General features: G+C 49.9%; 1 protein-coding gene across 1 annotated transcript in view; it reads left to right on the top strand.

Moving 5' to 3' along the window:
• LOC144254621 (olfactory receptor 11L1-like) overlaps positions 1-12,102 on the top strand; it is a 44,761-nt gene extending 32,659 nt beyond the window's left edge. The window contains exons 4-8 of the mRNA XM_077797999.1: positions 4,010-4,079; positions 6,715-6,816; positions 8,793-8,951; positions 9,753-9,878; positions 11,885-12,102. Coding sequence (XP_077654125.1) covers positions 4,010-4,079; positions 6,715-6,816; positions 8,793-8,951; positions 9,753-9,878; positions 11,885-12,102 — 675 coding nt within the window. The remainder of the gene's footprint in view (positions 1-4,009; positions 4,080-6,714; positions 6,817-8,792; positions 8,952-9,752; positions 9,879-11,884) is intronic.
• The last annotated feature ends 12,658 nt before the right edge of the window (positions 12,103-24,760 follow it).

Here is a 24,760-nt window from a genome sequence, read left to right as displayed (position 1 = left end):
TTTGTCCTCTTCCTGGAGCCGTCTTGCCTTCTGCCCTCTCACAGGGGTCTCCCGAACCAGTCTTAGGCACCCACCTACTTCGGCTTCCTTTCTGTTTTCCTCACATTTCAGTTTGTATTTATTTTTATTTCTTCCTTCTTGTTCTATTAATATGTCAACTTACCTGCTTGTAGTTGTTCTTAGTGTGAAATCACAGGGAGGGCAAGGAGTTCATCTCTTGTTCCATCTGTGCTGGAATGTGGCATGTCGGACACCAGTGCCTATTTGCTGAAGACATAAGTTTAAGCCTCACCCATCCAGATGCAGGAGGGAGGGGGCAGCAGCACTCTGTCACCTGAGGGCTCTTATTCACAATAGGCCTTTTGTTCTGATGGTGACAGGAGCACCTCCAACCAGGTCACAGTTGTGGACAAGAGCAGCCTGTGGGGCTCAGTCCTTCATCGCCAGCCTAAGCAAGGGCCACTCCATCACTACACATGGTCTCCACATATTATCTTTTCACATGGAACCATATCAATTAGTGCAGTTAAGCCAATAATTGATAAAATACTGGCTTTCTAATGTTGGATGCAACAATTTTTGAAAAACACCAGATATTTAGGGTCTGAAGTTTCTGGGGGAAATTGTATTGAAAATTCCCCAAGATTGTTGACAGATCTGCCTACCATCAAGGAGTGTCAGCTAACTGCTCATGCCTGAGTTAGTGATAACAATATCAAACTGTCAGGGGCTGGGGATACAGCTTAGCTGGTAGAGTGCTTGTCTAGCATGCACAAGGCCCTGGGTTCAATCCCCAGTACAAATAAACAAACAAAAAACCCGATAACTTAAACATGCAGTAAAAATAAGTAAATAAATAAAAATATTGTGCCAACTACAACTTAAAAAAGTTAAAAAAAAAAAGAAAAAGAAAGAAAGAAAGAAAGCAAGCAAGAAAGAAAGAGGGCCTGGGGCTGTAGCTCAGTGGTAGAGCACTTGCCTTGAGCATGTGAAGCACTGGCTCCATCCTCTGCACCACATATAAATAAATAAATAAATAAAGATATTATACCAACTACAACTAAAAAATTAAAAAAAAAATCGAACCTTCATGGACCAAATTTATGATCTATGCACGGTGCAAAAAACAAAATATGTCTTCTCTCTTAAGCTTTATTTATATATTGGTATAAATTTACTTTACTTGAAGGAATGGTGCCAATGGAAAATCTTGAGTGGATGCTTTGGTATAACTTATACAAATGCTAAAAGTAATCCCAACATGTTTTAATCTTTCTAATACATTAGGTATTATAGCTGTCACTTTGTCTCAAGAGGAAACTGAGACCCAAATTATGTCCAATCTCCCAGGTCACTCAATTGGTAGGGGCAAAAGTGCATCCCAAGGCTGAGCTTCACCTTAGACCACTGCTCTGTGTCCGCAGGGTTTCTCTGCTCTGTGACAGTCACTGGTGTGAGCTCATGAAAGCCATGGCAGGAGACAGCCACCGTTTCTAGGGCTCTCTATGATGTGCTACAGGTCTGCCCATGTGGTCTATTAACCCTTAGAATAACTTCTAAAACCTGGTGTGCCATGGAGTTTCATTCAGCCGTAAAAAAGAATGGAATTGTGTCATTTGCAGGAAAATGGATGGAGCCAGAGATCATTAGGCTAAATGAGATTAGCCATTCAGAAAGCCAAGGGCCTCATGCTTTCTCTCTCTAGGAAAGCTAGAGAGAAAGAAGGAAAGAAAAAGGACCCCAGAAAAAGAGACCAATAGACTAGAGGAGGGAGACCTGGGCCAGGTAGAGGGGAAGGAAGGGGCCCATTTTGGAGTGAAATAGGCCTAATTATCTTGTGTGCATGTGGCATATGTCACCCTGAGCCCCATTACTCTGTGTCACTGTAATGCACCAGTAAAAAGTTTTTAAAAGGTGAGTGGTGGTACTCCTCTCATTGGAAACACAGGAGCCCAGGACTCAAGGGGTCATCCTTTTACACAAGAGCACAGACTAATGAAGCTTATCTTCCAGGGCATCCATGTTTCCTGTGTGCAGTGGCTGATGGTCAGGAGTGTTGGGGACAGTCATCTTATCATTTTACACCTGATCTTACATCTCTGAAATGGAGAAATAAGTCAATCAGTGGAGCTCCCAGAAGCAGGAGAGAAGGTGGGTGTTCCTGATGGGACCCTTTGCTGAGTTCTCAATGGACTCTCCCTCCGTGGAGATGGAATTCCTGCTCTGACCTCCCTGTCCTGACCCTGCACATTTCTGTGTGTTTATGGGGGCACCCTGGGAACACCTCCATGCTTTGCTGGAGGTGAAAGGACCCTGGAGACCCTTTCACAGTGGCTCCAGGTTTACACAGCAGTGTGACTCTGAGGTCCTGGGCTTGCCTTAGTGAGCTGGTTGTAAGAACAGGAAACTGGCACTCCTTCATGGAGATGGCACTCAGGTGCCTGAGGTGTGCCCAGTGCTTCCTAGATGCAGAGTGGCAGACCTGGCTTCTCCTGGGTCCCTGGACTTCTTGGCTGATCAGAAAGAGGGTCTGCTTCTGGGAGGTGTGTTCTCATAGCTCCTCCTGATGATCTAGGTCCTGGGACCCCACACTGATGACAGAAAGGTGACCGTGGCATGGGGAGAAGCTGAGGCAAGCTAGTGTTTCTCTGTCCAGGGTAGAGGGTGGTGCCACCTGAGCTGAGTGGGAAAGCAGTATTGTGGCTCACCTGTTTGAAGGCCCTAGAGAAGACCCCTCTGGACACCAGTTTCCTCATCTGTGAAGGGGATAACGATACCCCTGAGCAGTACCCAGGGCCTCCAGAGGAATGGACAGGGCTGCTGTGAGCAGCTGTGTGGACCTGTGCAACCCAGGCCAGGGGGTGTGATTGTCTTCCATGTTCCTGACTGAGAGCATGGTTGATGGACACCCTGCAGGAATGCTGACGGGTGGAGCTGGGAAACGCAGTGGCACCTGGTGAGGACTCCAAGAGCAACAGACAACATGTGGTTCTTCAGACCTGAGGTCCCCATTCTCCGGGCAGCAGGCAGGCCTGAGAGCCAGGTAAGGAAGTCGGGTGCATGACAGGGGCAGGCCCTGCATGCAGGTCAGAACTTGCCGGGTGCTTTGAGCTCATTTGCTTGGGCACCTGGTGCTTACTGGGAGGAGGGGATTTGAATAGCGTGGGTCTCTGCTTCTGTCCCCAGCCTGGCTCTGGAGGGGCCTCCCCAGATTTCTGTCTTAATCCTGGGGACTCAGGACTTCCACCTAGAGCTCAGAAGATATGCGTGTGGGACCCCTCAACACCCACGTCCCTCGGCCACCCATCCCTGTCAGATGGCAGAAGTGAAGAAGTGGCTTACCTGTGGTGGGAACAACAGGATTCTTTCAGGGAGGGACCCACCTTTGCTTAGGAAAATGCTGTGGTGAGCAGCTCGAGGATCTTGGGAGCAGGGCAGAGAGCAGGAAGTGGCCGAAGTCCTGCTCACAGGAAGACCTCCCACATCAATCCTCCCGAGGCCGCCCCACCTCCCCAATCAGACTAACCCCTGCCCAGCACCATGGCCGACCCTGCCCTCTATGTTGGCAGGGCACCCTGGCCTCCCCTGTGCTTTGCTTGCTCATCACATTTGTTCAGGCTCTGTCTCCCCTGGTACTCTCCAGAATGGAGCCTCCTCTAGGCTGGCGGACCCTGAAGCTCAGTGAGGCTTAGATTTGCCCCGGGGCTGGGACACCCTTTCTTAGCTGTCTGCACCCACATGGTCTGATTCTGAGTTCTGAATGCTAACCCTGCCCTGGCACTGTCCCCGTGGGCACGTCTTGTGTGTGTGTGTGTGTGTGTGTGTGTGTGTGTGTGTGTGTTTTCTTCTGTGCCTCGGTTCCTCTTCTCTAAACGAGGTTATTTTGGGGAGTGTGAATGGACCTGTTTTACGAGGTACAATGGACCATGGGCCATGGAGGAGGCCTAAAGGGAATGGCTGATGCCGGGACACTCAGCAACATGGCTTGCCCTTGCGCATTTTGTCATAGGCAGCCTTGGAGAAAGTCACTTCCAATTCGGGAGGCTGTGGAGAGGACACCAAGGGCTGGCGTAGAGAGGGTAAGTGTCACATCCTGGTGGCTGGGTGGTACAACCAACCTATCAGCCTGAGTCCTGGTGAGGCCCCTCCCAGCAGGCAGCTGTGCCCTGCCATATAAGACCCGTTCCCTCACCTGCTCCAGCCCTCTGCCAGGAACCTCCTTCCTCAGGACAGTGTCCAGCCCAGACCCAGCAGGTGAGCCCCTGCCTCAGCCTGGGAGGAGTTGAAACCAGAGGAGAGCACCCAGGGCCAGCTCAGGCCGCCTACAGGGGCACCAGGACAACTGTGGTAGCGGGGCCCCTGCTGCTGCTTTCTGAGCAGAGGGAAGGCTGGAGTGGAGGGCGGGTCTGGGCCAGGAGTGTAGTGGCTTGTAGTGGGCTCTCTGTTCTCTGTGTGGCCCTGAATCTTCAGAACCCCTGGGCTCCAGCTTCCTGCAAGATGAGTGCAGCGTGGCAGGAACTTGCCGGACTGTTGAAGATTTGGTGGCAGAACTTCACAGGCAGGAAAAGATTTCTGGGGGTGGACAGAGGCTGCTGCTTCTCAGGCCCACCCAGGCCCTGCCTTGGCCTCCAGCCTCCCTGCTCCCTCTCACTCACAGGGAGGCTAGCAGGCCCTGGGTCCTCCTGAGGTCAGCTCCAGGCTCTACCTCTGTTATGAACTGGACATTTGGGACCCTCTGGCCTCTGTCCCTTCCCTCTGGTGGTGGTCGGTCTGTGCCATGTGCTGAGCCTCTCATGTGCTCACTGTGGCTGCTCTCATGTCTCTTCCCTCCCCTCCTCCTCCCCAGGAGGCCCACCAGGACCTCTTCCTGCCCAGGTCTGGAGGAGCGTCCCTAAGTAAGGAAATGCAGGGTCCAGCACACAGCCCCATGCCTGGTGCCCTGCTTGGCCTTCCCCTGGATCTCTAAACAGTGGACACTGAGGAAATATGCCCCCATGGGCTATTTCCCCTTCCTTTTCACCAACCTCGACTAAGTCGGGTGAGGACCACAGTGTGTGTGTGGGGGTGTGGTGCAGGTGACAGCGGGGTTGTTCTGTGTGCTGGGCTCCTAGGGTTGCAGGGCCATAGCTCCTGGGTGAAGGTTGGTCCCTCCTCAGTAAGTGCCAGCTCTCATGGTGTGGCATTGTTGGGGCTGGGGGACCTGGGAGGGAGTCCTGGCCTTGGCCCTGAGCTGGCTGCACCTGGCAGCTTCCTCAGTCCTTGGACAGCCTTGGTGATGGCCACTGTCCAGGAGGACTTGAATGATGGAGAGCTCCATCTATGCCCTGGCGAGGGCGGTGGCCTTTTCCATGGGCTGCTGAGCACTGGAGATGTGGCTCTGAGAAAGGGGACGCTTATTTGACCTGACCTCAGGAGTTGGCTCAGTAGCCAGTGTGGCCTGCGGCTACCATGAGAGGGCCAGCGAGGTGAGGCGGGGGCTTGCTCTGTGTGAATGACGGGCCAGGGGAAACTCCAGAGCTCTGACTTGGGATCCTAGTGACGACAGCTGAACTTAGCCATCCTCCAGGCTCTCATCAGACACTTGCAGGAACAAATGCAAGGTGCAGAGGGTGGAGTGACACAGGACGCAGAGTGCTGGAGCCTCCACTCCAGTCCTAAGGTCACAGGCGCCCAGGTGCTGACTCAGTACTGCCATCTGGTGGATGGCAGGTGGAGTGACGGTGAGGGGCCAGGCTGTACCCCAGCTTTGACACCACTCAGGTGTGAGAGCATTGTTTTCCAGGTCCCCAGGTGCTAGTAATAGTGGCTGCCTGCCTGGTGTGGGGAGTGAATTACCCAGAGTCCTACGTTGAAGGGCTTGGGATAGAGTGGCTGCTCATCTGCATCAGGGTGGCAGTGGCAGCCTCAGGAAAGCCCTAGGGGTAAGCATGGATGCAAGGAGACACTGGCTCTGGGAGGGCGGGGACACGGGACTCCAGCACAGCTCTTCTCTGTGGTACTTGTTGCAGTTTGGGTCCTCAAAGTCCCCTGGAGTCCCATGTACTGAAGGCTTGGTTGCCAGTCTGGAGACCCAGGTGGGGGAGCCTGTGGGAGCAGGGGCTGGTGGGCAGAAGGTAGGTCATGGGGATAGCCCTCAAAGGAGATGTTGGACCTGAGCTCCTCCTGACTTTCCTTTGTGCTTCCTTCCTACCTTGAGGGGAACAAACCTCCTCTGTCACACGCTTCTGCCATGATGTCCTGTGCCACCACAAGCCCAAAGCAACAGGTCCAAGTGACCGTGGACTGAAACCTGTGAAACTATGAGCCAAAATAAACCTTTCCTACTCATAAGTTGTTTCTCTCAGGTATTTTGTCACAGCCGTGGAAACTAACTGACACAGATCTTATCCTCAGTGGGACTGGAAACTGGCTTATGTTTCCCCTTTTGGACCTGAAGTGGCTCCACAGGATGGGCCCAGGCTTTTCATTCTGCACGTAGATGCTTCTGCAGGATTTGTGCTACGCCCTTGTTTTCTGAATCTTGAAATCCTGGAGAGGCATCTGCACTGAAAGCGTGGACTCTAAGTCACAGCTGTGTGCTCCTGGAACAGGACTCTGATTCTTTCTGTCACAAATATGGAGCACTTATGGGACTTGTTAGAGCATGATAAAAACCTCTTGGGGGTGACAGAAATTTCTCCAAGCCCCTGGGTCGGCTCTCTTTGTGTCCTTCAGGCTTCACCCCTGGTGGCCCACCCTTGGGAAAGGTCAGCATCAGCACCATGAAAGTCACCCTCACGGCTGCCATCTTCGCAGCTCTTGTAACTGCCACTGCAGGTGAGAGGACGCAAGGCTTCTTTGGGGAAGAAGGCGCTTCATCTGTTTGGCCTGGACCTTCTTGGTCTTTTGCTCAGGGGACCTCTCACATAGCCTCTGGTGTCAAAGTGTGGTCAGTGGAGAGCAGGGGACCTGTCCTTGTACCTTGCATTCCAAAGGGCCCCTCTGTGTCATCGATGAAGTTGGGGCTTCCTTTTGGGGAACAGTGGGGAAAAACTAATGGGTGTGTCTCCAGCTCACAGTAGCAGGTGTGGGGGTACCCATGGGGCAGGGTCGCCAGCCCGTCTACATCCTCTACTGTGCCCAGAGTATGCTCTGTCCCTGTCTACTGAATTTTGACTGACGTTGGATACTTTGTGTCCCCAGAATCCCTGAGTTGTGTGCAGTGTAGCTCGTGGTCAGGATCCTGTGCCAAAGAAACCTCCACACAGTGTGCTGTAGGAGCTGACACCAGCTGCGTGAGTTCCTCGGACAACTTCTCTCTAGGTGAGCAGCGGGTCCGTCTGTGTGGCCCTCAGCTCTGGGGCTTGCTCGGGGCTGGAGCTGAAGAGGAAGAAGGACGTCCCAGGTGGGGCTGGGAGAGCAGGGAGACAGGGTGGAGGTGGCTTCAGGGCAGGCAGCACGTGGCTGAGCTGGGCAGCAGTCAGATGGGAACACGGGGCCCAGCCAGCACAGATAAGCCTGCATGTCACAGAGAGGCCACTGTGGTGGGTGGGTGGGGACTCCCTCCAGGCCACAGCAGTGTGTGCAGAGAGAGGCGATTAGTCACACAAGGAGGCAGACGGCTTGCCCCCGGTGCATGCAGCTCCCACAACCCTATCCTCTCTTGGTTTCCTTCTCTTCTAACAAACACCCCTCCCTCAGCCTTGCTCAGCAGGCACCTTGACTGTTGTTCCCCCCTCAGAGCAATGGAGTACGGGAGAGCCCTTGCACCTGCCCCATGTCAGCAGCTGTCAGCCTCCCTGTGCCTTGCCACTACTGTATTCTGAAATGTGTATGTGTGTGTGACATGTATCTCTGTGACCGAAAGCTATCTGTCACCTGCCATTTCCCTCATAAGTATCCCACTGTCCATCCCTGATTAGACTTTTAAGGTATGATTGCTGTATCATAATCACACCAAGAGATTAGCTGTGATCCCTTAATCTCCTCCAACCCCGAGCCTGGTACAGTTTCTTAGCTGTCTCAGAGATGCCATGTGCGGTGAGCTGGCATTAGAACGAGGACCCCCAGCCCACACTGAGATCCTCCCTCAGACCTGTTCCATGGGTCTTGCTTTATGACGCTCCCCTCAGTTTTGTTGGGTCCCTTCAATTGTTGCGGGGAAGGGCCTGCTCCCTGGGGCTGTCCCGTGTTCTGGCTGTGGTGAGGACTTCCCCGTGGTGACCTTCAGCTTGTCTTCCTGTTCCTGGTATCCCTGTGCCCTGCCTGCTGCTGTCCAGAGGCCTTGTCCTCAACTGGGGGACTGTTCATGTCAGCACTGTCCTGCACACTGCCTGCAGGTGGCTGAGGAGGCTCTGGGGCGCTGATGATATGGCTAGTGTGGCTAAGTGCTTAACTGTGAACAGTACTTAATTGTAATTAATCTAGATTCACCATCAGTCCTGCATGGAGCCAGGGCTGCCTTGTTGGACAGCTGTGGTCAGAGGCCGCTGGACTCAATTCAGGTTCTGAGCAGGGACACAGGCAGTGTTCTGGTGTCCGGCCCCCAAGCCCACCACATCTGCTTCCTTGGCTTTATGGAGGTTGAGACTGACAGGTGGCCTGGGTCACCAGCACCCCCTACTTCCAGGCCTCTCTCAGCCTCTGCCTGTGTTCAGCTGGCCTCTCTGGGGCTCCTGGTTGGTCAGGGCGGTGCCTGAGGGGAGCCTCCAGACGCACTGAGCTGGGATAGCGGCTTGTGCTTCTGCAGTGGCTGTTGGGAGCCTTGCTGGAGCCTCTGGGCCCTGGTGATGGCCGTGCTTGCCTCTGTGCAGGAGAATTCCTCAGGCTGTACCAGGACATGTCCTGCTCAGGACAGAACTGCACGCAGGAGCTGGTCCCCTTCACCGTCCACGTGGCTTCTGGAGAGCACGTCCACTTCGCCAGCCAGTGCTGCCAAGGACAGCCCTGCGGAAATGCCAGTGATGTCCTGAGTGTGTACTGGCCTGGGCTGCTGCCCACCTTCTATTCCTGCCCTCTGCGCCCACGCCCCTTCCCCTGGGGTGGGACCTAAGTCCCAACACTTCCTGCATCCCTTGGTGACGTTCCCTTCTGAGGTACAACAATTACGTGAGGAACCAGTGTGATGAAGTGGCCCTGCTACCATGCTGTCCCCCCTCAGTAAGGACAGGTGCTGGGAGCACCCTGATGTGCAAAGGGGCAGTGGACATTCCTCAGTATCTCAAACTCAGGGTCTCAGGTCTTCTGTGAAGACGCTGAGGATCCCAGACGGCTTTTATTTATTTATATTTTATTTATTTAGATATTTCTCTCTCTTAGAAGTCAAAGCTAAGAAAATACAGAAATCATGTACAATTAACTCAAAAAATAATTAGACAACAACACAAGTATGGTTTTAGGTAGAAATACTACATTTTACAAAACGAAACCATTTTGCGGGTGGAGTGGTGTCCCTGGGTGTCCTGCAGAGCCCTATGTTCCTGGGGCAGCTGGCTTGGCTGCCTGCTCCAGCTGCTGGTCAGCTGCATTACTCCCCCCACGGGCTCCGGAAACCCTGTGAGGCTCGGAGGTGCCCTCACGCGGCCTGCATCTACAGACCCAGGTACCCGCGGACCCCAGTTTGAGCACTGCTGACCTGTGTCTGGGTTGGGTACTGAGGCCAGGATAGGGGGCTGCTTATTCTTGTGTGGGTCCCTTCCCCCAGGGCAGGGACACTTTCCATGTGGTCACGGGTCCTTACTAATGGTTCTCACTCTGCCCAGTCCCTGCCCCAGATGACGGGTCCAGCAACACCATGTGCCCTGCTTGCTATGGACTCAACACGACTTCCTGCAGCGAGAAGACCCACAGGTGTAGTTGGGGACAGCAGTATGTCCAGATAGAGGTGGAATTCACGAATGGTACGTCTAGGAGTCCAAGGTCCTTCATGGATTTGAGCTGAGAGCACTTCAGGCCCTGGGTCATCGTCCACACAGAGGCTGGGGAGTGGGATGCCTGACATGGAGCCTACTGGGGCACTGAGCCCTCTGTGGTTTCTGCCATCAGAGCCCAGAGCTCCTTCTCCTGTGCCCCCCTCAGGCCCTGTCCTCCTGTGACTGTGGTCCAGCCAGGCTCATGAATGGCAGCAGGAAACTCCTCACGTTGCTTCTTTTCCTGGTTGCCTTTGGTCTGTGGTGTGGATGGGGCCACTTTTCTTCCTCTAAAACCTGCACTTCTCCACTCCACTGTAGGGTGTCAGGGCACCAACATCTGAGTATAATTTGACTTCACTTTTTGCCACATGTCATTTCCAATGCTTGACTGTGATCATGGATTTTTGGCTGGGGTCGAACACCAGACTTATCCTGAGTTTCTTTGTGCTTCTTGTTTCAAATAGAATTCACCTTTTAGAAAACGTTTAGTCACAGCAACATTCAGAGAAGACAGAGATTTCCCATCTACCCCACATAGCCCCTCACTGTCACCTTCCCACAGAGGGCATGCTCCTTACCAGGGATCAACTTGCACTGGCATGTCCTTGTTCCCAATGTCTATAGTGGACATCAGGAGTTTCTCTGAGCATGGACAATGCTGGGGTTTGAACAGGGGTGAATTGACATGTCCATGACCCCACTGCAGTGAGGACAGAGCATTTTCTCTATGTCCCTGGGTCCCAGCCCTGAGACCTCCATCCTTCCCCAGGAGACTATGGTGACTGCCGACCTCTGCTGTCCCTGAAGGTTTCCTTCCCTAGAATGTCCTGTGGCTGGCCACACAGCACGGGGTCTTCTCAGAAGGGCTTTGTTTTCATAGCAGGAGCATTTCAAGCTCTTTTGCTTTGTTTGGGGCTGCTGTTGATCCCAGGGCCTCACATGTGCTGAAAACACACTCTGCATGGACCTGCAGCCCAGCCAAGGCTCTTTCCCCGCCCGTGACTGGGGGGATCTGCGCTGCTCTGTTGTGATTCTCCAGCTGGGTCTGGGCAGAGGCTGCAGGGGAAGAACTGTCCCACTGGGGCCCCCAGGGCGTGACTGAAGTCCAGGCCAGCCAGCATGACAAGGCCCTTATGAAAGGAGCTTTTCTTGCTTGCTTGTCCTGCTCAAGATCATGGTTTTTAAAACTCTAGAGTCTTCCTAGCTCATTTTAATACCCACTCCAGCACGATCCTCGCTGTAAAACAGCCATGGGTTGCTTTCCACACTGGCCTTGGAAGGTTCCCTACTTTTCAGAGAAAGTCAAGAGTCAGCCTTGCTCCCACGCTGTGGCCCTGCTCTGATAAGAAGCAAGTACAGCCCCTCCACTTCCCTGAGATCCTCCATCCTGAGAGCTGCTCTTCTCCCAGGGTGTGGAGTTGTAGGTGACAGATCAATAGGGCCACATAGTAATTGTTCAGTAAAAGGTAGCACTACTGTGGCCACATCTTATATCCAAATGTCCTTGACCTTATTTCTGGAATCTAAATCTCCAACATGGAAAAGCAATGAGAGCCCTCAGGTTTAGAGTGGAGATGCCACAGTCTCCCTACATCCCTTCTATTGCCTTTTCCCTTTTTTTTCCTCAGGGAAACCTCAGGCAGCGAGAGTCAGATCCAGAGAAGGGGTGAGTGAAAGCAAACCCTGGAAGGGAGGGGAGCTCAGGGGACCTTGGGAGTCTGAGTCTGAGCTCTGGCCCTGATGTTGAGGCGGGCTCAGGACAGCTCTCACAGCCTCAGGGTCCTCAGGGTAGGCGGAGGAGGGGTCTAGGCCCCTGAGGTTCACCATTCCTGTTCCCTTTCTCTTTCTGCCCTTGACTCTGACTCCTCCCTGCTGCGTGGGGTCAGGGGCAGACCAGCTGCAGGTCGAAGCTGCCAGCAGCAGACAGGAGTCAAGAGCAGGGCAGATGCAGGGAGTGGAGGGGTGGTGGACCTGACTGTCCCTTTGCCTCACAGGCCTCGAAGTTCAGCACCTCCTGCTGAAAGGCTGTTCCGACATCAGTAACTCCACCTGTCAGCTCTTGGGCACTGCCAACCAGACAGTCGGGGGAGTCGTCTTCCGACAGGTCCAGTGTTCACAAGCCCCCTTAGTCCCCAACACCAGCGGCAGCTTCAAAGCCTCCCTCAGCTCCTGGGTCCTTGGTAGCCTCCTCCTGCTGGGGCTGCTGCTCTGAGGTCCGGGGCTTCTGCCTCACTTGGGGACATGCCCACCCTTCTGTTCTCCTCCCTCTTCCTTTAGCTTAAGTCATAGGGCCTCTGGGTAATGCCAAGGGCCACGTTGACCTCCATGATTAAAGCTTTAGTTTATCATCTGCCAAGTCCGTCCTGATGCATTATGGGCTGGGGTTGGTTTGAGCACCACTTCCCGCCTCTGAGCTGGAAGCAGAGCTTGCTGTTGAAGTAGGTGCATGTTTGTCTCAGGACCTGGAGTGAAGTGGCACCCCCGTTTCTCCACAGAAAAGTCTTAACTGGGCCTCTCCAGAAATCTTCATCACGGCTGATTTTAGGACTGTCAGCAAAAGAGTCTCTGTGAGAGTCCAATGTAGATAAACTTCCTATTGTCATGTCGCCCTGTTTACTTGGCCACTGGCCGAGAAGATACCAGCACTCCAGGTATTATACTGGATACGTTTTTCACAATCGTATCCAGTATAGTACTTTGAAGAAATGTGCAACAAGGCCTCTGGCCTTGAGCTGGGCTTCACAGAGATGTCTGCATTTTTAAGATATGTTACCAACTGGGCTCCATGGTAACAGCTGGCAGGGGGAGGAAAGAAAGGGGAGAAGAAGCTCACCCCTTCTCAGGTGTTGTCCTTGAAGAATTAACTTGCCCAGAACAATGAAAGAAAAAGCTGCTTTTATGTGAACTTCTGCAGACTGTGAACTTCTGAGCCCCTTCCCTTACATGCTGGGTATAAAACTCTGAAACTCCCTGAACTCGGGGTTCAGGGATTGACTGAACCCTCTGAACCTGGCTGCAGCCAAATAAAACTGTTTCCTGCTGTCTTCGGTGCCTTGCCTCGTTTGTCCCTACAACAGGAGGGTGTCCGTGCTCTTGGTCCATCTTGCTTCTGAGAAGTTGGTCCTTCATCTCTGCTGGCATCTTCCACTTGCTGCCTTGGGCCTCCCGTGTCCCACATGACACTGTCCCCATGCTCACAACTAGGTGCCCCTCTGATTCCCACAATGCCCCATGTTGACCCCAGAGATGACACAGCAGTTAAAACAGCTGACATCTGGCTCTTCCAGAACTGTCCAGGCTGTGGTCACCATGGGGGCCAAAGAGGACTGCTGAAGACCAGAGCTCTCCCCTGGGCAAGCCTCCCCTGGTGGGGACATGATCAGGTGTTGACGCTCCTCATCTGGCTCAGTGCCTGTACCCTTGTGCAGAACAAATGTGGCAACAGAGCCCCAGTCCCTTTCCTCAGGGGACTTGCAGTCAACACAAGGATGTCAACTGTGTCAGAGACCCAGGGAGAAGAAGGCCCTGCAATCCAGGACATGACCATGTTCAGCTTTAGAAAGTAAGGTGGCCTGGAGTGGCCTTGGGTGGAGCGTTGCTGTATAAAGAGTTTAAATGTGCAGATCTGTGTAGGTCCCTACTGTCTGGATTGCTGACCACGCATCAGCAACAGAGTCCCCTCCAAGGCCCTCTGATGGCGCTGCACCTCCACATGCATGCTCACTCCCTTCCACCTTTATTTTGAAATACTTTCCTACTTACTGGAAAGTTGCAAAAGCAGCACCGAGCTGTAGTCTCCCTGCCCCAGCCTCCCCTGGAGTTCACTCTTAGGAACCAGAAACAGTTCCAGAAACTTGCACCAGGAGCAGGGCAGCAGGACATGGTGCTGTTGGCTGACAGGCTGCCTTTCTGAGTCAGCAGTTCTCCCTACTGCCCTCTGTCTCCAGGCAGTGTGGAATGTGCCCTGGGCCTCAGTCCCCTGCTGAGAGCCGCCTGCTGGGATTGGCTGTTCTGGACCCTTGTAGGTGACAGCAGGTGGCGCCTGCTGCTGGGTGTTGGCAGTTTCCCCCTCACAGTGGTGTTCTTGAGATCTCTCCTGTTAGTACCTGCACCAGAGGCTCATCCATGGATCCCACCTGTCTGTGTTGTGGTTTCTAACACATTTGTGACTTTCAACCAAGCGCAGCACACTTGGTGCCTGGCAGAGTGGCATCCACCTGTGATCTGAGGCTCAGGAGGCTGAGGCCATAGGACTGCAAGTTTGAGGCCAGCCTCAGCAACATAGCAACACCCTATCTCAAAATGGAAAATAAAGGGTCAGTGGTGAAGCATCCCTGGGTTCAATCCCCAGTAATAAATAAATAAATAAAAGAGTCAGCCCAGGTGGGTCTTTGCTGTTCTGTGTGGATTACCTCTGGGGCCACTCTGCTGGACATGGCAACTCAAGGTCAGGGTCTGCATGTGCACCCTGTCTCCCTCTGTGCATCTGAAGCCCCCACCCTGCTGTCTTTCCTGTGGCCAGTTGTCTGGTGCATCCTCAGGGCCACTGCCTGCCCAGTGACTCCAGAGCACCCAGGTGACAGTGCTAGATGGAATGTTCTGCTGGAGCCCCCCTTTAGGTGGCTTTGCCTGGCACCTGGCACAGCAGCCTCTGGCTGAGCACTGAACCTCAGGCGGCTTCGCCATCTGCTTTCCACCCCTGAGCAGCTCCAGGCACTGCTGTGGCAGATGGAGAGCAGGAGGAGCCAAGGCTGGAGGCCCACCTGAGTCTCCCCTGCATATCTGAGTCCTTTCTGTGTGCTCGGAGGCCCAGGAGCTCTGGAGCTGATGGAGGGCATCCCACAGAGGGAGCCCTGCCTCTCAGGCTCTGCAGGCAGTGACACACAGCAGCAGGAGAGGAAGCCCCTAACATGACACTGTCCAAGGGCCTGAGGCCAGGGGCCATCATGGGGGAAGGAAGGTGAGGGGCTCCTGGGGTGGAGGGTGTCAGGGGGGGGTCACCTGTTCAGGTGACAGTCACCAGCAGCAGGATAGGCTGCTCATTAGGAGCTGTGGCCTGGAAACTACAAGGTCTTCCCAGTGGCCAACAGCTGCTGGTCGAGGTTCCTGAGGTAGGCTAACCAAGCTGTCTCCAAGTAAAGGTTTGAGTCTGGTGATGGTGGCTTTGAGCTACTGGTCTCAGCCTGTGGGGAAGAAATGAACCAGCTGGGCCACACACAGAGGCCCTGTTGGCTGGTCTGGGGAACACCCTGCTCCTTGGGTGGTCCCACCTGGCCTGTGCCAAGGAGATCCACAGGATGCAGAGACATTTTGCTTCCAGGGCTGGTGAAGGTAGAGGAAGTAGAACTGAGGCAGGAGACAGGCAGGGCATGGAGGGCAGGCCCTTGGATTCTTGGTTTCGTGGGCAGTGACTTGGGGAACTGATGCAGGGATATACAGTAGGAAGCAGGGGCTCTGCTGGGAGCCCTTGCAGCGCACTCCACCCATGGCCTCTGGGAGACTTCTGCCTCTGTGGGCCTTAGCACCAGGTCGGGTCTCCTCAGTGGGTCAGTCTGCAGCGGGCACCTCAGGGCCAGCTGTGCAGAGGAAGCAGCAGCATCCCTACTGCCTCCTGCCCTGCCCCGTGTCCCCCGCTAGCCCACCTGGTGCTTTCCAAGGAGCACATGGGGCCTGCTGTGTACTATGTGGGACACCCCGATGCCAGCCTCTGGTTGGGTCCTCATTGTAGGATCCAGGTCAGGGCAGAAGTCTCCTGAGGGCCTGTGTTGAGAACTGACAGGGTTAGTATGCAGAAGTATTTAGAATGTAGTGATGCTCAATTAAGACTAGCTAAGGAGATTATCATTGTTAACCTGCCAACTCCTTCTTCTCCCAAGTAATGGCATTAAAGGTCACACCCCACTGTCCATGCCACCAGTCGTCCTCTCAGGCCTCCTGACTGCCCGTGTCTCCTGCAGCCCATTCTGCACAGAGCAGGCACAGCTGCCCACAACCCTGGTGGCCAGGGCACACACACCTTCAGAACCTCCCAGAGGCTTGAAGTAGACTTGGCAGCTCTTTCCGTGGCCCATGGGGTCCTGAAGGATGGAAGCAGGCCAGCGCTCTGCCCCTTGATGCCTGGCTCCTTGGCAGCTCCTGAGCTCGGCTGCATTCTCGGGTCCTCTGTGCTCTGTACAAGGTCTTCCCTGGGCCTGGACTTCGAGGTCATCACACTGTGGATCCTGCAGGCTGTCTCAAATTCACCCTTTGAGAAGACCTTTGGGTCCCCTCATCATTCCCTGAGACTGGGACTCTGGGCCTTGCCCTGGGTGGCCTGAGGGGGGCCCTACATGTTGGTGCTCTGTCTCTGGACCCACTGACGGCCAGAAGGACAAGTAGGGAGACATGGACATCTGGGGAAGGAAAACGCATCTTAGTGCCAACCCTCAAGGTGAAGCACAGGCTTGAAACAGTAGGTGTCCAGGAGCCAGGCCCAGGGCTTGGGTGGACATTCTGGCTCACACCTGCAGGAAACCTCAGACACTGTCGCCACAGTGGACACTTCAAATGTTCATTGCTTTCTAAAATTGTGCATTGTTTTAAGATATTTAAATATAAGTTGCTTTATTCAGGCATGTCTATATTTTTAAACTTTACAATTGAATAGTGAAAATTACAGGTAGAAAATAACGACCATGAACTCTCTTGACATTTCCGTGTCAGCCAGACACTTCTTCTCAGTTGGAACCCACGCAGTTCTGCATTGTCCTACAGACTCTGAGTGGCCTGGGCATCCTGCCCCCCCCATGATCACCCCTCCAGGAGCGTCTCCAGCCTTCCTTCCAGCCCAAGGTCTGCTCATCCCCCACTGCTGAGCATGAAGGCTGCCTCTGCAAAGGTAAGCTGTCTTAAAGCCACGTGGCACAGGGGACTAACTCAAGAGGTGACCTAACCACTACCTACCTGAAGACTGTGCTCTGGAAACCAGGGGGGCCCACCCATCCCAGCAGGCAGAGTTCCCCAATTGGCCAACCTGTCCCTGAAGGCACAGGCAGGATGTTGCTCATTGCTGCCCTCAGGATGCTCCTCCCACCTGGGTGGGGCTGCTTGTTTGGGTGCTGCCCTATTCAAGAATCATTTCTCTACTCAAATAAACCCACTTAAAGTTAACGTGTCCAGAATTTTGCGCTTAATATGCCCACTCACTCTGCATGGGGGTTGCTTGCCCAGTGAAGTCTGACAGGCTGGTGGCGGCGTGCTGGGGAGGCACTTCTTGCCCTGGTGGCAATAGATCCTAGGCACTGATGGGTGCCTTGGCCTCGGCTCACCCTGCCTGGGGAGGCACCACGCAACCCCAGCTCAGGAGCCTCTAGCCCTGCCAGGAGCCTCACTCCACCTGGGCTCCTGCTCTGTGGCTGAGCTCCAGAGGCTCCAGGGCCTTGGGCCTCTGCCTGAGTCCCTGCTCTGGATCACTTCTCCAGGCCTTCTGCTGCCTGTGCTGTCAGGAGGGCCTGTCTTCTGCAGCATGGCCATGGCTTGGCTCCTGTGGCCCATAAATGCCCTGGGTGACAGCCACTCAGAGCTGTGAGAAAGAGCCATGCACCAGCCCTCCCTGGTGGGATGCTCCTTGGTAGATTCTCCAAACAGAACCACTTAGATACAACACAGACATCTTTTTATTTGTTTATTTGAGCATTGTAGCTCCATGTAGTAGATGGGTTCATTATGACAAAATCATACGTGAAATGAATTAGTCTTCAGTCCCCATTCCTCCCCCTTTCCCTCTCCTCCTTGCCTCTTCTATTTTCCTCTTTACTGACCTTCCTTTCACTCCTTTATTTATTTTCAGTGGTATTTTTGCACATATATGAAGGTGAAGTTCCCTTTGTATAATGCGATTTTGTTAAACTCACTCTGCATCTTCTTCCCATTCCCGTTTCTCCTCCCTCCGTCTTCTTCTCCAATGTTTATTCCCCTGGTCTTCCCCATATTTTCTCATATCTGACCCCCACCTTCTTTCCTTTATTTAGCTCTGGCTTCCACATAGGAGAGAAAACACTGGACCCTTGATTTTTAGAGTCTGGCTCATTTCTTTGAGCCTGATGGTCTCCATTCCCATTCATTTACTGGCAAACGTCACGATTTCATCCTTCTTCACCCCTCCCTTTGTCGATGGGCATCTGGGTAGAGTCCATAATTTGGCTATTGTGATTTATGTTTCTATAAACATTTTAAGTAGCTTGATTGTTGTAGTCTCCTGATTGTGGTTATTTCTGATTAAATACCAAGGAATGAAATAGCTTGGTCATATGGGGGTTCCATTCCTAGTCTTTTGACAAATCTCCAAATTGCTTTCCAGAGTGGTTATACTGATTTTCAGTCCCACCAACCATTTAAGAGTGTAACCCCCACACCTATGCACAGCATTTATTATCATTTTTGTTCTTGAAATTGACATTCTTACTGTAGTAAGAATGAAATCTTAGTGTACTTTTGATTTGCATTTCCCTGATTGCTAGAGATGTTGATATATATATATATTTTTTGATACTGAGTATTGAACTCAGGGGCACTTGATCACTGAGCCAAATCCCCAGCCCTATTTTATACCTCATTTAGAGACAGGATTTCACTGAGCTCTTTAATGCCTCACCATTGCTGAGGCTGGCTTTGAACTCATGATCCTCCTGCCTCAGCCTCCAGGATGTTGAATATTTTTTGATGTATTTGTTGGTCATTTGTGTTTCTTCTTTTGAATGTCCATTCAATTGTTTTGCCATTTATTGATTGTGCTATTGGCTTTTTTGGTGTTAAAGTTTTTGTGTTCTTTATATAATATGGATATTATTCTCCTATCTGAGCAGCAGCTGGAAAAGAATTTATCCCATTCTGTAGACTCTCTCTTCATGCTCTTAGTCATATCTTCTGCTAATGCAGAGGCTTTTAAATTTGATGTCATTTCACTTATTGTTTCCTGGTTTTTTTCTTGAGCTTCAAGGGCCTTGCTGAGGACGTTGGTACCTGGCATTTATATAATTGAGTGTTTTTGTTTTTCCAGCAATTGCAAAGTTTCTGGTCTAATTTCTTTTTTTTTTTTCTGGTCTAATTTCTATGTCCTCGATACAATTTGATTTGGTGTTTGTGCAGAGTGAGAGATTGGGATGTAATTTTATTCTTTGATATACGGATATCCATTTTTCCCAACACCATTTATTAAAAGACTATCTTTTCTCCCACACAAATATTTTGGCACCTTTGTTAAACATTAGATGGCTGTAAGCATGGGGGTTTGTTTCTGTGTCTTTTGTTCTATTCCATTGGTTTTCGTGTCTATTTTGATGCCAGCACCATGCTGGTTTTGCTACTAAAGCTCTGTAACATAATTTGAGATCTGGTAATGTGAGGCTGCCTGTGTTCTTCCTCACGATTGCTTTGGCTATTCTGGGTCTCTTATTCTTCCAAATGAATTAAAGGACTGTTGTTTCTAGTTCTGTGAAGAAAATCATTGGCGTTTTGATGGAGATTGCACTGAATTTGTGTATTGCTTTTGGTAATATGATTGTGTGTGTGTGTATGTGTGTGGCCCTGGGTTCAATACCCAGGGCCTTGTGCATACCAGGAAAGCACTGTACCAACTGAGATATATCCAGCCCCATATGATAATTCTGATAGTATTAATTCTGTCTATCCAGGAACTTGGGAGGTCTTTCCCTCTTCTAAGGTCTTTTTCAATTTTGTTCTTTGGTGTTCTATAGTTTTTATTGTAAGGGTCTTTCACCTCCTTGGTTAGATTAATTCCCAAGTATTTTATTTTTTCTTTAAGGTTATTGTCAATGGTTTGGTTTTCCTTATTTTTTGTCAGCAGAACCACTGGTGGAGCATAGGAAGGCTATTGCTTTACGAGTGTTGATCTGATATCCTCACACTTCGCTAAATTTACTTATCAGCTCTAGGAGTCTTCTGGTGGAGTTTTGTTTCTTTTAGACAGAGGATCATGTTATCAGCAAACAGAGATAGTTTGACTTCCTTTTCTATTTGTATCCTTTTAATTTCCTTCTTTCTTTGGGGGGGGGGGAGTTTCCTGGGGATTGAAACTCAAGAGCACTTGACCATTGAGCCACATCATCCCTAACCCTATTTTATTTAGAGACAGGGTCTCACTGCGTTGCTTAGCACCTCGCTTTTGCTGAGGCTGGCTTTGAACTTGCAATCCTCTTGCCTCAGCCTCCTGGGCTGCTGGGATTACAGGCATGTGCCACTGTGCTCAGCCTTTAATTTCCTTCTTTTGCCTGATTGCCCTGTCTATAAATTCGAATACTATATTGAATAGCAGTGGTAAGAGTGGACATCCTTGTCTTATTCCTGATTTTAGAGCAAATGCTTTCAATCTTTCTCCATTTGGTAAGGTATTTGCTTTGAGTTTATCATATATACCCTGTGTAATGCTGAGGTAAGTTCCTTCTTTCCTACATTTCTCCAGCATTTTTAACATGAATGGGTGCTGTATTTTATCAAAGGCTTTTCCTGCATCTATTGAGGTGATCATATATTTCTTGTTCTTAATTGCACTTAAGTGGTGAATTATATTTATTAATTTGCATATGGTGAGTCCATCTTGCATCCTTAGCATGAATTCCACTGGATCATGGTGTGTTATTGTTAGGAGCCACAGCAAAAATATTGATACAGGCACCTTTGGATTTTATGACTGCCAGCCAGCAATTCACATTCATATGGTAATTGGACTCATGCTGTCTAGCTGGGCCCATTTTCAGGACTCAGGTTACTCATGTCACTCTTGTAATGGGAGAGTTCCCATTGGTTGGGAAAGGATGGTAGGAGGGTGTTCCGGGGGAAGGGAAAACCCCCCGGCTCAGGTAGAACACACACGTGGCGGACCCACCTGTTAGGGGACGCACACGGCCTCTCTCTAAATAAAACTTTGTCTCAGTTTGACTGGCTTGTGTTTTTGTGCCCAACCGGGTTGCAAGATTGCAAGCCCGCGTGCACTGACAGCTCAGCAGGGAATCGCTCAGCAGGGGTGCCGCAGGCAGTGCTCGGCAGCAGGAGCGGGACTCAGCCGGCCCGGGGCCGGGCAGTTTGCGGCATTTTGGTGGCCCTGTACCGGGAACGCCCAAAATTTAAAGGTGAGTAATATCGCTCGCCCCTAAGGAAAGGCGACAGAATGGGTATTTCTGTTTTGATTTATTCTGCTCTTATTTCAGGCTCTCTAGCCTTACAATTTTTTCAGACGAGTTGGGATAAATGGTTAACTCAAGGTTTGAAGTTATTCGGCCCTGAGAGAGAGAAAATTGACATAATCATTTTCCTCCTCTCCGTTTCTGTTTCATTCTGTTTTGGCTTTCTTCTATCCTATCTTATTGGGTTACGTTACCTTTATAGTAGATTAGAATCTAGTAAAAAACAAACCGAAAAACTGTTAAGTAAATTGTTAGAGGTCCAAGCCATGGCAGAAAACATATTAGGTCAAGCAAAACAAAAGGTCTCTCAAGCTAGTCAGATAGAAGAAAATTTGAACAAGGCAAGCTCAGGGAAAAAACGGTCGTCAGATAGGGAAGCTGCTACTAACTCCGTTCCACCACCAGAGGGCATAGTTCAACCAACAGCTTTACCTGCCTCCATAGATGATGAACGGAATCCTGAGGCGGGACCCCAAAAACTAGCATGCCCTGTAGTTGAGCAGGGAGAAGAAAAAGAACGAGTTTACCGTGCCTTAGATTTCAAAATAATAAAGCAATTAAAGGAAGCTGTAGCAGCCTACGGCCCGGCCGCTCCCTTCACAGTCAGTATGGTCGAATCTATTACCGGCTGGAACTTAACACCAGCAGATTGGGCTAACGTGTGTAATTCTGTGCTAAATAGAGGACAGTATTTATTATGGAAAATTGCCAATGAGGAATTTTGCAAGGAGACAGCTAGGCGAAATGCAGAAGCAGGTTACCCTGAACGAGACCTGAAAATGTTACTGGGAAAAGAGGAATTTCAAGAGCAAATGCAACAGCTCAGATATGATCCTGTCGTATACGCTCAGGTCGCTATAAATGCAATTAAGGCATGGAAAACTTTAAAGGGACAAGGGGATTTTCAAGGTCAACTATCTAAGATAATACAAGGAGTTAATGAGCCCTACGCTGACTTTGTAGCTAGACTTATTGAAGCAGCCTCTGAGACATTTGAAAATACAGAACAGGCAATGCCATTTATAAAACAGCTGGCTTACGATCAAGCAAATCGTTGCTGCAAAGAGGTCATTAGACCATGGAAACAGGAAGATTTAAACACATATATTAAATTATGTAGAGACATTAATGAACAAGGACAAGTCATGGCAGCTGAAGTAAAACAGGCTTTAAGTACCAAGCCAAAAACATGCTATAATTGCAATCAAGAAGGGCATTTTAAAAGAAATTGCCCCATAGGAGGAGGGTTTAACAAAGCTAGGTATCAAAAGAGTAGAATCCCGGGTATTTGCCCATGATGCCATAGAGGGAGACATTGGGCTAATGAATGCCATTCTCAAACCACCATAGAGGGTATTCCGTTATCAAAAAATGGACAAAGACCAAGTGTTTACCCACGATATCGTGGAGAAAGGCATCAGGCCCCGTTGTCAAAAAACGAATTGGAGGGCCCAATGCCCCGGGGCCCAAAACCACAAATATACGGGGCAATGGAGGAACCCAGCAGCACCATCAAGGTGGTGCCCAGGACGCATTATCCATCAGATCCCTCATCAGACAGACTAGAGGGAGCGCAGGGTTGGACATCTGTGCCTCTGCCAGAGCAGTATTAACTCCAGAGATGGGAGTTCAAATCATTCCCACAGGAATAAAAGGACCTCTTCCCCAGGGAACAGTAGGCTTATTATTAGGACGCAGTTCTTCTACACTTAAAGGATTTATGATAAGTCCTGGGGTAATTGATCCCGATTATGAGGGTGAAATAAAAATCATAGCTAGTTCTCCAAGAGGTATATCAGTAATTTCATCAGGAGATAGAATAGCACAGTTATTAATAATACCAAGCCTACATGATAAATTTTCCAGTTGTAATGTAGAAAGAGGTTCCAAGGGATTAGGCTCCACAGGTGTAGATTGGGCTATGCTATCTTTAAATTTAGATTCTCGCCCTATGCTAAAATTAAATATTCAAGGGCATGATTTTAATGGACTGCTGGACACAGGCGCTGACCTCAGCATCATATCTCGCCAGGAATGGCCTAAACATTGGCCATTACAGCAAGCGACCCAAACGCTTAGAGGCCTAGGAGTGGCAACTAATCCCCATAGAAGTGCAATGGTATTAGATTGGAGGGATCCTGAAGGATGTGAAGGAACTATACAGCCCTATGTATTGGACCATCTCCCCATAAATTTATGGGGACGAGACGTCCTAGATCAATTAGGATTGACATTAACAAATAACGTCAATCCTAACGCGCCCACTACTAGGGCAAAACAAGGCTTTAGAAAAGAAAAGAGATTAAGAAATCAAGAACAAGATATAACAGCACCAATTCAAGTAGATCAAGAGATAGATAAACATGGATTGGGTTTTCAAAAAGGGCCACTGAGACAATCAAAATTACTTGGAAATCAGAAAGACCAGTGTGGGTTCCTCAGTGGCCCCTAACTAAAGAAAAGATACAAGTAGCCCATGATCTGGTCAAACAGCAATTAGCGGAAGGACATATACAACCTTCCGTATCTCCCCATAATACTCCCATTTTTGTTATTAAAAAGAAATCTGGTAAATGGAGATTATTACAAGATTTAAGAGCCATTAATAATGAGATGGTTATTATGGGACCTGCTCAATCAGGGATTCCCCAACTGTCTGCTTTACCAAAAACGTGGCATGTTCTAGCTATAGATATTAAAGATTGTTTCTTCTCAATTCCAATTCACCCCGAGGATAGTCCACATTTTGCATTTACTATCCCTGCACTGAATCATGAAGGTCCTGATCAGAGATATGAATGGAAAGTACTCCCTCAAGGGATGGCTAACAGCCCAACTTTGTGCCAAATTTATGTTGATAAAGCAATCCAGCCACTTAGAAATCAAAACCCTGAACTACAGATATTTCACTATATGGATGATGTGTTAATGGCACATAAAGATAAAAACACATTGCTAGAATGTTATGCCACGCTTACAAACTTATTAAAAAATTATAATCTAGAGATAGCAATAGATAAAGTACAATTAAATCTTCCAATTAATTATTTAGGAGTTCTATTATCCTCAACCATGGTCCGTCCACCAAAAATTCAAATACGAGTAGATCAACTCAAATCACTTAATGACTTTCAAAAGTTATTGGGAGATATAAATTGGATAAGGCCTTATCTAGGCATACCAACAGGAGAATTAGGACCTTTATTTGATATTTTAAAAGGTCCATCAGATCCAAATTCACCCCGCATGTTAACGCCTGAAGCTAGAAAGGCATTAAAAATCATTGAAACATATATGGAAAATATGCATTTGGATAGAATTGATATAAGTTTGCCTTTATTATTTATTGTATTACCGACAAAAAATATTCCTACAGGGGTATTTTGGCAAGAAGGTCCATTATTATGGATACATTTATCTTATTCTCCTAATACTATTCTTACTAGATATCCTGAGGCTGTAGGGCAATTAATACTCAAAGGAATAAAGGCAGCAAAAGGAGTGTTTGGGATTTCTCCCAATAAAATTATTACTCCATATACTATGGATCAAATTGATGAGTTAGCTAATGAGTTAAATACTTGGGCAATAATCATGTGTAAATCTAGTGTTGCATTTGATAATCACTTGCCATCTAATCCTTTGTTGTCTTTTTGGTCTAAGCATCCTATAGTTTTTCCAAAAATGACA

The sequence above is a fragment of the Urocitellus parryii genome, chromosome 1, assembly GCF_045843805.1.
Source record: "Urocitellus parryii isolate mUroPar1 chromosome 1, mUroPar1.hap1, whole genome shotgun sequence".
Taxonomy (NCBI): Eukaryota; Metazoa; Chordata; class Mammalia; order Rodentia; family Sciuridae; genus Urocitellus; species Urocitellus parryii.
Note: the sequence above shows the minus strand (reverse complement) of the source record. Positions and strands in the feature narration are given on the sequence as shown.